Here is a 13881-nt window from a genome sequence, read left to right on the forward strand (position 1 = left end):
TATTATTATCTAAATTATTATAGTAAGTGTTAGCCAAGAAAGGAGGTTTAAATTAGCTTATTGGCTAGCATGATTTAAAATTTAAAGATTTGGAATATACATGACAGGTAATAACTGCCTGAATCTGTTAAGAGAAATGAACTCAACAGGAAAAATAGATCCCTTTAAAACATGAGGAAATGTTTGCTGTGGCTTGGTGTGTTTTAGTCAGTTCCCATTTGTTCCAACCTTAGTGATAAACAACTAATACAAAGGTGCATCTAAAGAAAATACATTCTATTCTGAGACATGGATTTCAAATAAATCCCCCCCACCCAAAAAAAAAAAAAAAAAAAAAAGATATTTGAAAAATCCAGGCTAACACACAGAATTTAAAGGGAACAGAAATTTTACTTCTGGGAGAAACTTATAATTAATTGTAAATCAGGACACCTATACAGAATTTAATTTCCAGAGAAGCCCCATTTGTCCCTTTTCCAAACTACCTTTTTATATCACAAACGTAACGTCCAATATAATTTTTTAATTTTAAATGTGAAAACATGCTGGGGAAAGACATGTCCCAATACTGGATGTGGACACAGGTGTGTTTGCTTTTCTTCTCAAGTGTATATAAAGATAAGAGCACAAACTAATAATAGTACCAGTATAGCTGAGGATCTGTGCTATATTCTAGATAGCCAGATTCACTTATGGGAGGAAATAAGGGTGGTACTTAAAGTCAAATATGCCCTTAATATGTAGATTTTGAAGTCAATGTCATCTGACACTGCCACCAAGTAGCTGGTGAAACCCCCAGAACTTATGCTTGGTTATAGCTATTTTCTTTGAAGTGTGAAGTCCTGCAGACCTGGAGTTTTGTATCTGGGAGGAGGTTGCCCTGACTATGTACAAACTACTATGTGAAAAAAAATAATATTTTCTTCCAACATCTGTTTAGTTTTCTGCAACTCAGTGAAAAACAGAACACAGTTTTAGTAAAACAGTATGAATATTTAAATTGCTATTTGAATGAGTTATCTGGTCAACATAAAAATAATTCACATAGTTTCCTGGGCTAAAGGCAGTATTTTTGAGGACAGAGAAAGCTAAATGCAGCTTCAGCTTGTTAATTCTGGTCTAAAGACATATTAGACCTGGTGCTGCACTTCAAGAACAATGTGTTTAACTGAATGTGTTTCATTCTTTCAAAATACAGATTTTATATCAATATTCTGTATTTCCTCAGTGGTACAACTCAGCTCCTGTGGTTTTTTGCCTTAAGCTTTTATAGGGCACATATCTAATAAATATAAAGTCATCCTTTCTACTGAAACCAGACCAGATCTATTAAACAGTAATTATTTGCTGACTACAGACATAACAGTCTGTTGAATGAACAACCTTGAGGTGAACTAGACTGTCAGCTACCAATAGCCAGTTCAGACATAAGATCTTGGTATTGTGGATTTATAGAACAGATTCACAGAGAAGACATTTCTAATTGTCAAGTTTAACTCTGTGTGAAAGGCTGCAATTGTTTAATACATAGTCATAGATTTTATTGGCATTCACACTTACTGTTTGGTAGACTTTGACAGAGAAAAGTAGTGTAAGCCATGGATGTCTCAGTAGACTATAAGCAGAGGCTGAAAAGCTGGAACTGTTCAGCCTGTGGAAGAGAAGGGTTGGAGGAATCTTAATCCATAAATACCTAATGGAAGGGGATGAAGAAGACTTCATCAGAAGATGGGAGCGAACTCACTGGGTCCCCGGGAAAGGATGAGAGTCAATGGGCACAAACTGAAAGACAAGAAAATCCACAAGAACATAAGGAAACACGTTTTCATTGTTAGAGTAGTCAAACATCTGAGCAGGTTGCTCAGGGAGGTCATGAAGTCTCCATCCTTGGGGATACTCTAAACTCACCTGGCCCTGCGTTTGGACAGCTGGCTCAGGGCGGTCCTGCTTGGGCAGGGGGGTGGACTGGATGACCTCCTGAGGTCCTGCCAACCACAGCCACTGAGATGGGAGCGACTGGGGAAGCAATGCTTTCTCCCTAAATAAGCGCCGCCGCAAAATATTTATGATGAGACACAATTCAAGGCAACTAACCCAGAATAGGGTGCTGTTAGTCAGAAGGTGCGTCGAAAAATTTGTAATTGATTTCTGTCAACTTCATGTGCATCTCACGAGAAACCAAATGGGGCACATCGGGATGCTGCGGGCCGGGAGCCTCCCGTGACAGCCCCCTCAGCCTGGCGTGAATGCCCTGGGGAACGGCAGCCCCTCACCGGGCCGGGCTGTGAGCGCCCTGAGGAACGGCAGCCCCTCACCGGGCCGGGATGTGATTGCCCTGAGGAACGGCAGCCCCTCACCGGGCAGGGCTGTGAGCGCCCTGAGGAACGGCAGCCCCTCACCGGGCAGGGCTGTGAGCGCCCTGAGGAACGGCAGCCCCTCACCGGGCAGGGCTGTGAGCGCCCTGAGGAACGGCAGCCCCTCACGGGGCAGGGCTGTGAGCGCCCTGAGGAACGGCGGCCCCTCACGGGGCAGGGCTGTGATTGCCCTGAGGAACGGCAGCCCCTCACCGGGCAGGGCTGTGAGCGCCCTGAGGAACGGCGGCCCCTCACCGGGCCGGGCTGTGATTGCCCTGAGGAACGGCAGCCCCTCACCGGGCAGGGGGCCTCGCGCCGCTGCGCCGAGTTCCCGCTCATCCTCCGCGCGTGCCAGGCCGGCGCTCCGCTCCCTCCCTCCCCGCTCTCCCCGGGGAGGCGGTGCATCCCGCATCCTCCTGCGGGAGCGGGAGAGGGAGCGGAGCCGCGGCAGCGCCGGCAGGAGGAAGCGGCACTCTCCCCTCCGTTCCTCTCCCTCTCCTCCTCTCTGCTCACCCCGCTCGTCCCTCCTCCCTCCCGGTGCTGGCGGCGGCTCCTCCTCCCGCGTGTGACCCGGTGCCGCATGTGAGCGGGGAGGAGGGACCGCGCCGCGCGGGCCCCACTGTGGCGGCGGCAGGAGGAGGAGCGGGAGCTGGCGTGCGGTGTCCCCCCGCAGCCTCATCGCTGGGCCCCGCCGGCGCTCCCCATGCCCGTGTGGTGCTGCCGCTGCTCCCTGGCCGGTCACTTCAGGTGAGGCGGCGGCGGGGAGCGGAGGGACGGCGCGGGAGCCGGGCAGCGGGCGGGGGCGGTGCGGGCAGGACGGGGACATCGGCGGGGCTGCGGCCTCCGCGGGGCTGCGGCGGCGAGCGCGGCGCTGCCCGGCTCCGCACGGCCCCGGCGGGGAAGGGAACGGAAGGGAGGGCGGCGGCGGGGCCCGGGCGGGCGCGCCGTGACCTTGGGCAGCGCCGAGGCGCAGCCGAGCCGCGGGCAGCCCGAGCCACTGATGCTCGCTTTCGCTGCGGGGCTCGCAGCGCCGCACCGCCCGGGATGCCGGCCCTGATGGGCACCGCTTCGCCCGCGTACCTGCAGGAAATCCAGCAGTCCGGCAGCGCTAAATTCGCTTCTCGAAGTGTCAGCTTGAGACCAAATTCAGATTCCTTTTATATAACGAGTTTTCTGTTAACCGCCCACCACAGTCGGTTTCTTTCTGTTTTTTGGGGTTTTTTCCCCCTGCAAGTACGTAGTGTATTCTAGGATCTTTCCAAGCTGATACTTGGAAAAGGTATTATTAATACCCTGCAGCGTTTATTTTAATAACCTGCAGCAAATTAGGAGTTATTATCAAATAATTATTATTATCTGTTTCAAATGGGAAAAAAACTATGTCTATGTTGTGGTTTTTTTCTCTTAATGGGTTTTTTACGTTAAAAAAAAAGCAAAAACAATGGTGCACGTTTGCACATGTTTAAAATCTGGGAGGTTGACAGAATGTAATTCTCGAGGTTATTTGGTGTGACCAGCATAAGATAAACTAAGCACTAGTGCTGGAACTGACTCATCTTGTGCCCGCTTGCATGTCTGCAGTGCTAGAGCCATAGGTAATTGTGCCAAATCACCACCACTGCAAAGCTGTCTACCATTTATCAAGATAAAAACTTGTGATACCTGGTGGCTTTCAGTGTTGTTCAGAGGTTAGGAAGGTGGTGGCCCCTAACTTTAGATCTTGCTGGGTTCCGGTATGATGTTCTTGCAAAGGAAGAACCTGCTCCTGACAGCAGTCCTTCGTATGCACTGCACTTTGCGTGCAGATGTTCCTGTGCAATGAACGAGAAACTGCACATTGTGTGCAGATGTTCCTGTGCAAAATTACCAGTTTGGTAGTTCGTGATACACTAAACTACACAGAAGCAACGTTTTTATTGTTAAAAGATTCTTTTGTAGCCTACAGCATTGTGCATATATCCCTTAAAGGAGGTTTTGAAATGTTTCTATCGGTTTTATGTACCATCAAGCTCAGCAAGTTTAATAAAACCAAACTGAAGCATCCATGCTCCCTTTAAGCCTGTCTTTTGCAAAGTATAAGGTATTATTGTCGAAGTCAACTTTGAGCAAAGGCTGGAAAATAAAATAGTCTACCTGTTCCTTTCTAAAAGCAGAGGTGAAAAAATCAGTATGATAATTAGATATCCCTGCTCTGACGCCTTGTCTTCATCCAGCTCATGCTGTTTGTGTGTTGGGTGTCTGCAAGGGCAAATACGCAGCTGTAATCAAACAGTAAGCTTGTAGTTTGCAACATTTTTTGTTGTACTGCAGGGAATACTGATATCATGCACTTTCCAAAATAAATGCAACCTCAGAATAGCTCCCCACCCTTTTTAACAATGCCATCAGAGAAATGTGTTACAGAGTGTGCTAATGCTGTTCTTACTGCACAGCTCTGTCTCCAGTTTACTTCAGACTTCCCCATTGACAAAAGCTTTTGAAACAGAAACTTGGGTGCTGTGGGAGTTGAGGCAGTACGTAGTGTATGTGGCTTCTTGAAGACCCTGGGAATTGGATCAGTGTCTTACAGTTTTGGTCCTGTGTAGAAAATAATTGCTGAAACACTAGAATAGCTTTCAGATGTGCAAGTTCTTAAGAAATAGATATGAGTACTTCTATTTATTGTTAATAATTAACGTATTTGTAAAGAGAAACATTTTTAGAACTGTTGATAGGTGTATTTTTAATTAAAAATTGATTGTCCTTACTTTGAAGACTTGACAAAATAACTGCAGTAACAGACTGGTTTTAATTTGACTCAGTCTTTCTAGCTAGACTGATACTGTGTGCTTCTTCAATGACCTGGAAAGGTTTTGGAAAGGGCTTCTAAATAATTAAGCAGAAAACATTATAAGACAAGTCTTTGCCGTCTAGAAGCACATCTAGACGGTGAAGAGTTACAAGAGAAACTTAAATAGATTTTGCAGAGAAAGAACTGAGAAATCTAGGAAAATGGCTAGTGGTGAAAGCAGTCTGCTGTGCAGGAACTGACCTGACTGCATGGCAATTCTTCTGTAAAAACATTTAACAGTGGTAGGATGGGTTATGCCTGGGACCTAAAGAGATCACTTCACAAGTATCCATCCTCACACCACCACCAGCTTTCACCAGCCTTCCTTCTCAGTGAAAGTTTGTTGAGGTGAAGTCCAGTGTGCTGCTCAGCCAGCAGGAACGTATGTGAACGCTGCTGTTGTACTTTAGCTGCTCCTTCAGGCTTTGTCGGGCCTTAATGTTGTTAATTGGCTAGGCAGTGTGTATCTCCTCATTTGATAAAGATAATGAGGAATGAGTTCTACTGTGTGTGGGATTAAAATAATGCTTGTGGTTATACTTTGGCTTTGTATAAACTGAGATTAAAAATCTACATTTCTGCAGAGCCATCTGTGCCTTTTTGTTATCCTTCTGTAGACTTGGTAGGACAAAGTGGACTTTTTTAAAGTCTTCTGTTAGGAAAGCTGTGCTGAAAATTGTGTAGATTGGATAAAACATAGCTGTTTTGGTATTGATTTTGCCAGATTCCTAGCTCTTAAAGTAAAACATCAGAAGTGACTTTATTTTTGAAGAGACTTTTCTGACAACAGTTCACTGTTTCATTTTAGTTTTCTCCCATCTGTCTTCTTAATTAGAACTTACAGCGGCACTGAAACCGAAGGACAGCTTTTGAATTCCTTTGTTCAGTACTTTGGTGACAGCCTTGGGAGGAAGATTAAAAGAATGCCTTTAATTGAAGAAACTGTTCTGCCTGGGGACTCCCTTCTTACTCTGCCTGTAGTAATAATAGGTGAGTTTTCCCCCTTTTTTAAAAATTTACTGTCACTGCCATTGCCTTTACAGACCTGCTGCATGAGATAATTTATCATTAAATAACTAGTGCTTAGAACCCTTACAGTGAAGATGTTTTTTAGAGTAATACAGTTGTTATAATTAACAACAGTAGCATAAAATTATATTAAGGGACTTGCTGGAGTATATTTGAATTCAAATTGTGCTTTGAGAAAATGAGCTGTGTTATTTGGCAGCAGATATGGGAGTATTAATGGAAGAACTGTATTGATTCTAGTATTGATAACATAGGGTTTGATTAATGTGATATGTCTATTTCAGGATGCATGGAAGTTGTCGATTGTACACACCAGTAGAAATCTGTGGGGTCACATGGGAGACTGAAAAGCATAATGTGAAGTGTGTGCTGTATGTTGGTTAGGTGCTAACCTCTTAATAAATTGCCTTTTTCTCTGTTGCATCCATCACTAATGTCTAAATATTCTCCTATCTTTTCCAAAATGAATCCAAGTCAATTCAGGTAGTTTAAAACAATAAATTGTAGTCTTGATCGAACACCTGAAGGCTTGTAAAATGTTGCTGAATGACAGGATAACAGAGGGAGGAGGTTCCATAGGTACACAACTTAATTGAGAGTGCCAGGATGATGTGTATTGGGCCAAGGTTTTTCAGCAACAGCTGGTCATCAGCTCATTATTGCCATGACTTCATGAGGAGATAAAGGAAAGATCTGGAGTAAAGAAGGTTTTCAATAATCTAGTCCAAAGCTGTTGGGACTAGAGCAAGTACCTGCAAACGAGCAGAGATTGTGGAGGTTGATAATGCAACATAATTGTGTTCACAGTAAGTCTCCACAATTTTGAAAGACTGTTTTTTGTACACTGCCTGTTCTCAAAGCTCTCTCTATGATAGTTTAAAATACTGCTCATGTAATAGACTTGTGTGTATGTGACAGACATGAATCACTTCATAAGTTCTGCCTCACAGCTGAAGTGAACGGTTTCCTGGCATTTTGTCAGCCTTTGTATAGGTTTGCCATATGGTTAATGACTCACTTTTCACTGTTTAGTTTTGCAAATATGTGTTTTGCAAATACCTGTGCTCAATACTTACTTTGTCTAGAGCACCCTTTCACGTGCTGACACCAAACACAGCTGCCTTGACCACTTCCCCATCCTCCAGATGCTTTTTCACATATCACAATTTTTTTCACATTTGAGACACCTTGCAAGCTGATCTTCTCCACTGGCAGCCTGTTGTCACAGAAGAGCCTTCGAAGGGATCTAAAATGATTTGATAATGTAGTGGAAGAGTATGAAAATAGTTGTCATCACCTCCCCATATTTAAACACACTGTCTACTGGTTTGATAACTTCTGTGTAGTACCTGTGTTGGGAAGAAACTGATACATTTCATTTGAGTGTGTTGGGGTTGAGCAACTTCATTCTGAAACTCTTCAGTTTAGAGCATGTTCTGTGCTAAACATTTTTGTCTTCTTCACTAGTTTTGATCATTACTATGTAAACACAGTGTTGTCACTTCTCATCCAGATAACAACGCTGTTATGATACTTTAAGTTGAATATTTGCTTTAAATTTAGACACATAAAGATGATTGTATTCTAGTTTGCTGTTGATCAGAAGATTTTGCTGATATTCAAACATACTTCTGACTGCTTCTTAAATGAACAGTTTTCAATTATATTGATTGTACAACTCAAGTTTGTATAATAGTAATATCTCTTAATTGCAGTTAGAGCTGTTAGTGGAGGCACTGTGTGTAAATAAAGAACAAACCCCTCAGGTATTAATTTCTCATTTTGAAAAGATTTTTTCCTCTTGTTCCCAAGAATTTTCTGAGAAAATCATAGCAAGTCTAATTGCAGACCTTGTGGCTGAGCCTTCATCTTGACAGCATATGCTGTTATTGACAGCATATCCTCAAGGGAATTCCTTTCCCTTGGACTCAATCTGCTTAAAGAATGGAAACTGGGTTTGGATCAGCTCTCTGGACGGTCCAAGAGAAGTTCAGGGAGCTCAGTGACAGTAATACACCTTAACATAATTCCATCCTCAGTAATCTCCTTGGTCCTTGCCAGCCTTTGTTTGGGCGACATTTGTTACCCATTTAGTTCTTTTAGCCTTATCCAGTGGGAATAATCTTTAGCATGGCATCGCTGGATATGGTACGCATTTTCCTCTTTCCGTTGCGGACTAGCTTTGTTTATACCCCAGCAGCAAAAAAAGCTAGCTATGCATTTGTAAAAAGATAGTAAATTCTTAACTGTGTTCAAGTTATAATTCGAAAAAGTTAAGAATTTACTCAGCCCTGAGAATGCTTGTGAACTATTGGTATGATTAAAGTGTTTTCATAATTTCATTTGATTTTGTTATGGGTAGTTAATTGCTGCATTTTTCTCACATCCATGTCATGGCAAATGGGTGACAAGAGGGGCTTGCATCTTCTTTAAGCTTTAAATTCCTGGTCTGAAGCACATCCAGATGTTGTATGTTGATTGTACGTGGGAGGGCAGAACAGTGAGAGTAAGGAAAAACTTTTTCACTGTGTTTAGATTCTTTAGATGATTTTCTTGTAATCTATGTCTGTGACCAGTCTCTGTGCACAGCCTTGTAATAAAGTATGGGATATTTTGCCACTGGGGATCAGGTGAATATTGCCTGGTGAAGGAGGAAAAAGAATGTATGAAAAATGTATGAAGAATGTATGAACAGACTGGGAATGAACAGGGTCTCAGCAAAGTAATGGGGGATTTAGGGACTGAGGAATCAGAAAACGGAGAAGAGACAGGCATTGGAGAAGTCAGATTGTTAACAGGTGATCAAAATACTGTGTGCAAAGGTGATGGGGAAATGACCTGTGAACTCTTGACATCAAGAGCTGAAATGGTTAGAAGTAAGAGCTAACATCCAACAATGAGTGCTATATAAAAGTATGTATAAATTAGTAACTTAACCCCAGAATTTGGATAGTGTGTACTAAATACCATGTGTGCAAACAAAGGCAAAGTACTGACAAGAGTCTCATTAGGAGAACACTGTCCTTTTCATTCAGTTAATGAGGAAGAGGAGCTATAAAAATAACAATACATAGCCATATATTTAAATTCTGTATCATAGCACATACTTTTCTGATTTAGCTTTCCATAGCTTTTGATGTCTGACTTTGCAATGTGAATATTACTACTGTATTTGCATATGATAAATATGGTCCCCTACTTTGTTTAATACTAGTCAATAAATAGAGACATTTAGCTTACAGTAATGTTTTGGTCCCATCTATCTCATACCTTTAATAACATTTTAAAAATAAGTGTCTATTAAAATTGCAGCAATACACATATAAAAATTAGAAAATGCTATAAACCCAATAGTAGTCAAATCAAGTCAAACAATAAAGGTGTTAGTGTTGATACTCTTGCTAAGCAATGAATGTGGTCTTACATGAGTTTCTTCTACTTTACCATTTACTATGGGAGGTCTGTGTTCACTTAGCTTTTATATTGCTGTTTCACTGTGTCTGTAACTTCTCATCTGACTTTCAGTCTTAAGCTTTCTGCTTGTCTCTTTCTTTCTTTTATTCTATGGACACACCTGAAGAGCATATGCTCTAGATTGTCTTTCTGCTCTGTGTTGTACAGTGCCTGTGGGAATGCAGAGTTGTAAGATGGCAATAATATTCAGATATCACTGTGACTGACAGGCAGACCATTATTTGTCAGGCCATTTTCACTCAAGAATAGTGAATTTGACATACTCAATTAGGGAACTTCTTTATATGCATTTTGTTTCATGGTGTAAAAGTCATACATTTGTTTCTTTTTACCTGAAAAATATTTTGCTCTATTTATTTGGAGGATGGTCCTATAAAAAGCTCTATTTTACTGCAAAGTTTATAAGCTGCTTTGAGTCAAGACAGTCTGGCATTATACTACCTTAGTATTATTTTGTTGCTGTATGTTTAGTGATTAACAAACTGTAGGTTATAAACATTTTTACTAAAGCAGTAATTCTTTTCTTTAATAGGAAATGGACCTTCAGGAATTTGCCTTTCTTACCTGCTCTCTGGATACAGGCCATATTTGTCTCCTGAAGCTATACACCCAAACCCCATTCTACATACAAAATTAGAAGAAGCTCGACATCTTTCCATTGTTGATCAAGTAAGCTTTCGTTGCCATCTTGTCTAGCTCTTTTCCTACTCCAGGCATGAATGCATTACTAAGTTATTTTGTTATTCTTTTAATTTAAATAGAATCGACCCATGACCATTAGATCCAAACCTGGAGTGTGTGGTGTTTTTTGTGGTTCTTAAGGGCTTTTTGTTTGTAGTGTTTTTGGTTTTACAGTCTGCTGTTTGTTGCATTCTTACTACTTGCCAGGAGTGTCTAAAGCATCACTTGGTCAGCGGCTGATGCAGGAATTCCAGATGTCGTGTCCTGGGTTGTTTGGGCACCATCACCAAGGACCATGTGCTACTAACATACTTAAAGTACATATAGTTCAAGTTAAAATATTTGGAAATACTACAATTCTTAGTAAGAGTTCACTTCTACTTATACTGGGGACATACATCCTCTATAAACACAATCCATTTTTCTTTTTGGAACACTATGCATCCTTCAGTGTTTGTGTTGTGTTCACAGCTGCTCTTGTACTGTAGTTTTTACCCATTGATACATCCAATTTTCTGACTGATTCGATTAGCAAAATCTTCAGTATTTTTCTTTCCACTTGTCCATTTGTTTGCCATGTTAACACTATTTTCCACTCACCACAAAGAACTCCTGATGGATTACTGACAATGCTATCACTGTATTGCCTTTGTGACTAATTTATTTGAAATACAAACATGGATTTATGTTTGTAGGGGGTAAGTTAGGTGTTTGTTTGGCTTTGGATTCTGGAGGGTGTTTTTGTTTCAGTGCTCTGTTATTTGCATGTAATGTTTACCCTAAGTCTCAAGGTCTTTTTGTTTTGCAGGAGACTAAGTTGCCTAAATTTTGGCCACAAATGTTTAATATACTTCATCATCCCCTGACCCCCTGATATTTTGCCTAATTAGGAAGCTAAACTGTACTGTCTTTGTCAGCAAAAATTTGCCTTATACCCAATTCATTCTTCAAATCTCTATTTCTTCTTCAGGTATTAGCTATTGCATCATTTTTGCAAATACTGCAATTTTTAGAACAAGGCTGGTTAATAGATGCTGAAATGTGAACATTTTACAATATTCTTGAAATTTTTCTCAACATTAACTGCTGTGTAAAATAGTCCTAGTTTTAATTCTTAAAAATAATGCTTATAATATCTCTATTATTTCAAGATACAATGTAGTTAGGGTTGGAACTAGCTAAGAGCTGTCAGAAGAGCCTTTTCTTGATGTTTAAAGCTTAAAGATGTTTAAAGCTTAATGTTTTTAGATGCCAATTTTGCTTTATCAAAATGGCGCTCCTAGAAATATTAGCAGTCCTTTGTTAAAAGCTATCTGCTGTCTATAAATATAGAAGTTACTAAGTTGCTCTGATCTCTTGACTGTTTGTCCACATACTTGTTCTACAAGTAATTTCAAATCCTGACTTGCCCCAGAATTACTGTTTCTAACATGTGATTTTTAAATCAGTGAGATCTATTATTCAGAGTTACAAAGAACTGAATCATAGCAGTTATTTCTGAAAAGTGTTTTGATTGAATCTCTACATTAAATACCTTTACCTAAAATGCAACTTGAATTAATTGTGTTTTCTCTTGCAATTCAACTTCTGTACATCTGAATAGCATGATGAACATTAAAAGTTGCATGAACATTTTTCAAAATGTTTCATCCTTCAGGATCTGGAGTACCTGTCAGAAGGCCTTGAAGGACGCTCCTCAAACCCAGTTGCAGTGCTTTTTGATACGTTGCTTCACCCTGATGCTGACTTTGGCTATGACTACCCACCTGTTCTGCACTGGAAGTTAGAACAGCATAATTATATTCCCCACATAGTGCTTGGAAAAGGACCACCTGGCGGGGCTTGGCATGTGAGTAAAAATTTCATCTCACTCCTAGGCTAACTTGATAACTCTGTGTTTTGGGATTTTTCTTACTACCTAAGGCTGTTTTAGATGGTAATGCCAGTTGCAGTTTCAGCTGCTTGTTAACCAAAGCCCAGATAAGTGGGGGATATGAGAAAGGAAGGAAAAAATTGCCTATTATTTGGGTATTTGTGACCATGACTGCTGTCTCATATTACCAGGTTTTTTATTAGTTTAAATTTAATGAATTATAATGAAGAGTATTTTCTATAACTTTCCTCTTGTCTGCATTGTTTCCAGATGCTTTTATACAAAATCTTAAAACTTGTTGTCTTTATATGCTGCTTTCACATGTTTTTCTTCCTCTTTTGTATTTTAAATAACTGGCTTTTAGTTTCCCTTTCACATGCCCTGTCTTCACCTTCTTTATTAGCTCATCTGGTTGCATATTATCCAAGTGTAACTCAAAAATAGTTCATTGGTTCTTTATGAAAGATCCTGGTCTTATGTTGTGTTCTGGTGTTTTGTTGCTCTAAATGAGTACTATGAGAAAAGTTTCAGTGGTTTTTATATAGATTTGAAATGTGTCTGGTCATGCATCTTCATGTTTTCTCCATAGTCCATGGAAGGCTCTATGCTAACCATCAGTTTTGGAGACTGGATGGAATTGCCTGGCCTCACCTTTAAGGAGTGGGCAGCTAGCAAACGCAGGTAAAGATACTGCATAATCTATTTGGGAAACCTAGTGGCTATAAAAATCCAGATAACTGGAAAATATTCAAATTTCCCTGTTACAGGAGGGCTTCTTCTTTTGGTTATTATATTGCCAAGCAGAATAACTGCTCATGAGTGCACAGAAAGCAAATGTACAGGCAGTGGTGTGTTCCAGCAGCATTTCAAAAAGAGGCACTTACTGAAAGCAGTTCTCATCAGATATGAGGGAAGATGGGGGAAGGAATTTCAAATCCACCAAAGTACTGAAACTTCCTCTTTCAACACAGATGTAACTGAAGTTGTTGTGCACACCAGCTTTCTTTTAATTCAGGAAGTTATATATTTCAGTATTTGCTTTTACAAGCAAAGCTGCAGCATCTGAAATGTTATCTATGAATTTTAATTTTAAGAGGATAATTCAGTATTTCACTGTTTATTTGAAGCAGTAAGTTTCTTGAAGAAACTTGAGAAGAAAAGTTACTCTTGTGCAAGCTCACTGGTTGTACTTCTGTTCTTAAAGGCCTGTGCCAGCAGATGAACCTAGAAACACTCTACATGAGCTTTTTCTAAAATTTTAATTTTTCTGACTTTGTTCTAGCAAAATTAAAGGAAATTGTTCTTGTACCATGTATGGGCAAAGACGAAGTAGAGTTACTTGAGCATATGTCTTTAAGGGCAGACTGTTACTCATTTCAGGACAACCCTTGAAGTGAAGAAACTGTAGCTTGTTCTTTAATCATTCTTAGATAACCACAACAATCTTGCCCCCTTATTAACTTAAATCCCATAAGCTGCTTATTTTCTGAAGCTATATATTACAGTTTTCAACATGCTAAAACCAGAAATGGTGACCTGTTTACTACAATTGAACAAGCATATTTAAAAGCATTGATGATAATGTAAACTTCTAGTCACGTAAAATAGTTTCTTTAATTTCCTTGTAAGAGGTGTCACAC

At 40.6% G+C, this 13881-nt stretch overlaps 2 protein-coding genes across 7 annotated transcripts in view; one reads left to right on the forward strand and one right to left on the reverse strand.

Moving 5' to 3' along the window:
* LOC146442208 (uncharacterized) lies at positions 1 to 3521 on the reverse strand. Of its 3 annotated transcripts, none has more exons than XR_014850188.1 (4): positions 3435 to 3521; positions 1909 to 2038; positions 1745 to 1782; positions 1 to 1651 (listed from the first exon to the last, which is right to left on the reverse strand). XR_014850188.1 is itself a non-coding variant. In XM_085053164.1 (4 exons), the coding sequence occupies exons 1-4, from the start codon at positions 3178 to 3180 to the stop codon at positions 1647 to 1649; spliced, it is 486 nt and encodes a 161-aa protein (XP_084909290.1). In that variant the 5' UTR covers positions 3181 to 3215; the 3' UTR covers positions 1 to 1646. The 3 variants fall into 3 exon arrangements, 2 of the variants coding, with proteins under 2 accessions (XP_084909290.1, XP_084909289.1); XM_085053164.1 differs by lacking the exon at positions 3435 to 3521 and adding an exon at positions 2868 to 3215; XM_085053163.1 differs by lacking the exons at positions 1 to 1651; positions 3435 to 3521 and adding an exon at positions 2868 to 3215 and having other exon boundaries at positions 1672 to 1782.
* OSGIN2 (oxidative stress induced growth inhibitor family member 2) overlaps positions 2965 to 13881 on the forward strand; it is a 19770-nt gene continuing 8853 nt past the window's right edge. For 3 of the 4 annotated variants that reach the window (XR_014850186.1, XR_014850185.1, XM_085053161.1), the window contains exons 1-5: positions 2965 to 3101; positions 6020 to 6174; positions 10220 to 10356; positions 12026 to 12217; positions 12831 to 12922. Coding sequence is in view for 2 of the 4 variants with exons in the window: in XM_085053161.1 (XP_084909287.1) it covers positions 3058 to 3101; positions 6020 to 6174; positions 10220 to 10356; positions 12026 to 12217; positions 12831 to 12922 (620 nt within the window). In the remaining 2 variants the exon portion in view is untranslated. Of the gene's footprint in view, positions 3102 to 3497; positions 3634 to 6019; positions 6175 to 10219; positions 10357 to 12025; positions 12218 to 12830; positions 12923 to 13881 lie in introns of those variants that run through there. The other variant, XM_085053162.1, reaches the window with a different exon arrangement.

This window comes from Lichenostomus cassidix, chromosome 2 (assembly GCF_008360975.1).
Source record: "Lichenostomus cassidix isolate B80296 chromosome 2, HeHo_3.0, whole genome shotgun sequence".
Classification (NCBI taxonomy): domain Eukaryota; kingdom Metazoa; phylum Chordata; class Aves; order Passeriformes; family Meliphagidae; genus Lichenostomus; species Lichenostomus cassidix.

Excerpts from the sequence above, each read along its gene's own strand:
- LOC146442208 (XM_085053163.1), bottom strand. The coding sequence starts at position 3,180 with ATGTCCCCGTCCTGCCCGCACCGCCCCCGCCCGCTGCCCGGCTCCCGC. Across the intron at positions 2,039-2,867 it reads AGGGAGGAGGGACGAGCGGG|GGAGAAAGCATTGCTTCCCC; the intron begins GTGAGCAGAGAG and ends GCGCTTATTTAG. Across the intron at positions 1,783-1,908 it reads CTGTCCAAACGCAGGGCCAG|TTTGTGCCCATTGACTCTCA; the intron begins GTGAGTTTAGAG and ends CTTGTCTTTCAG.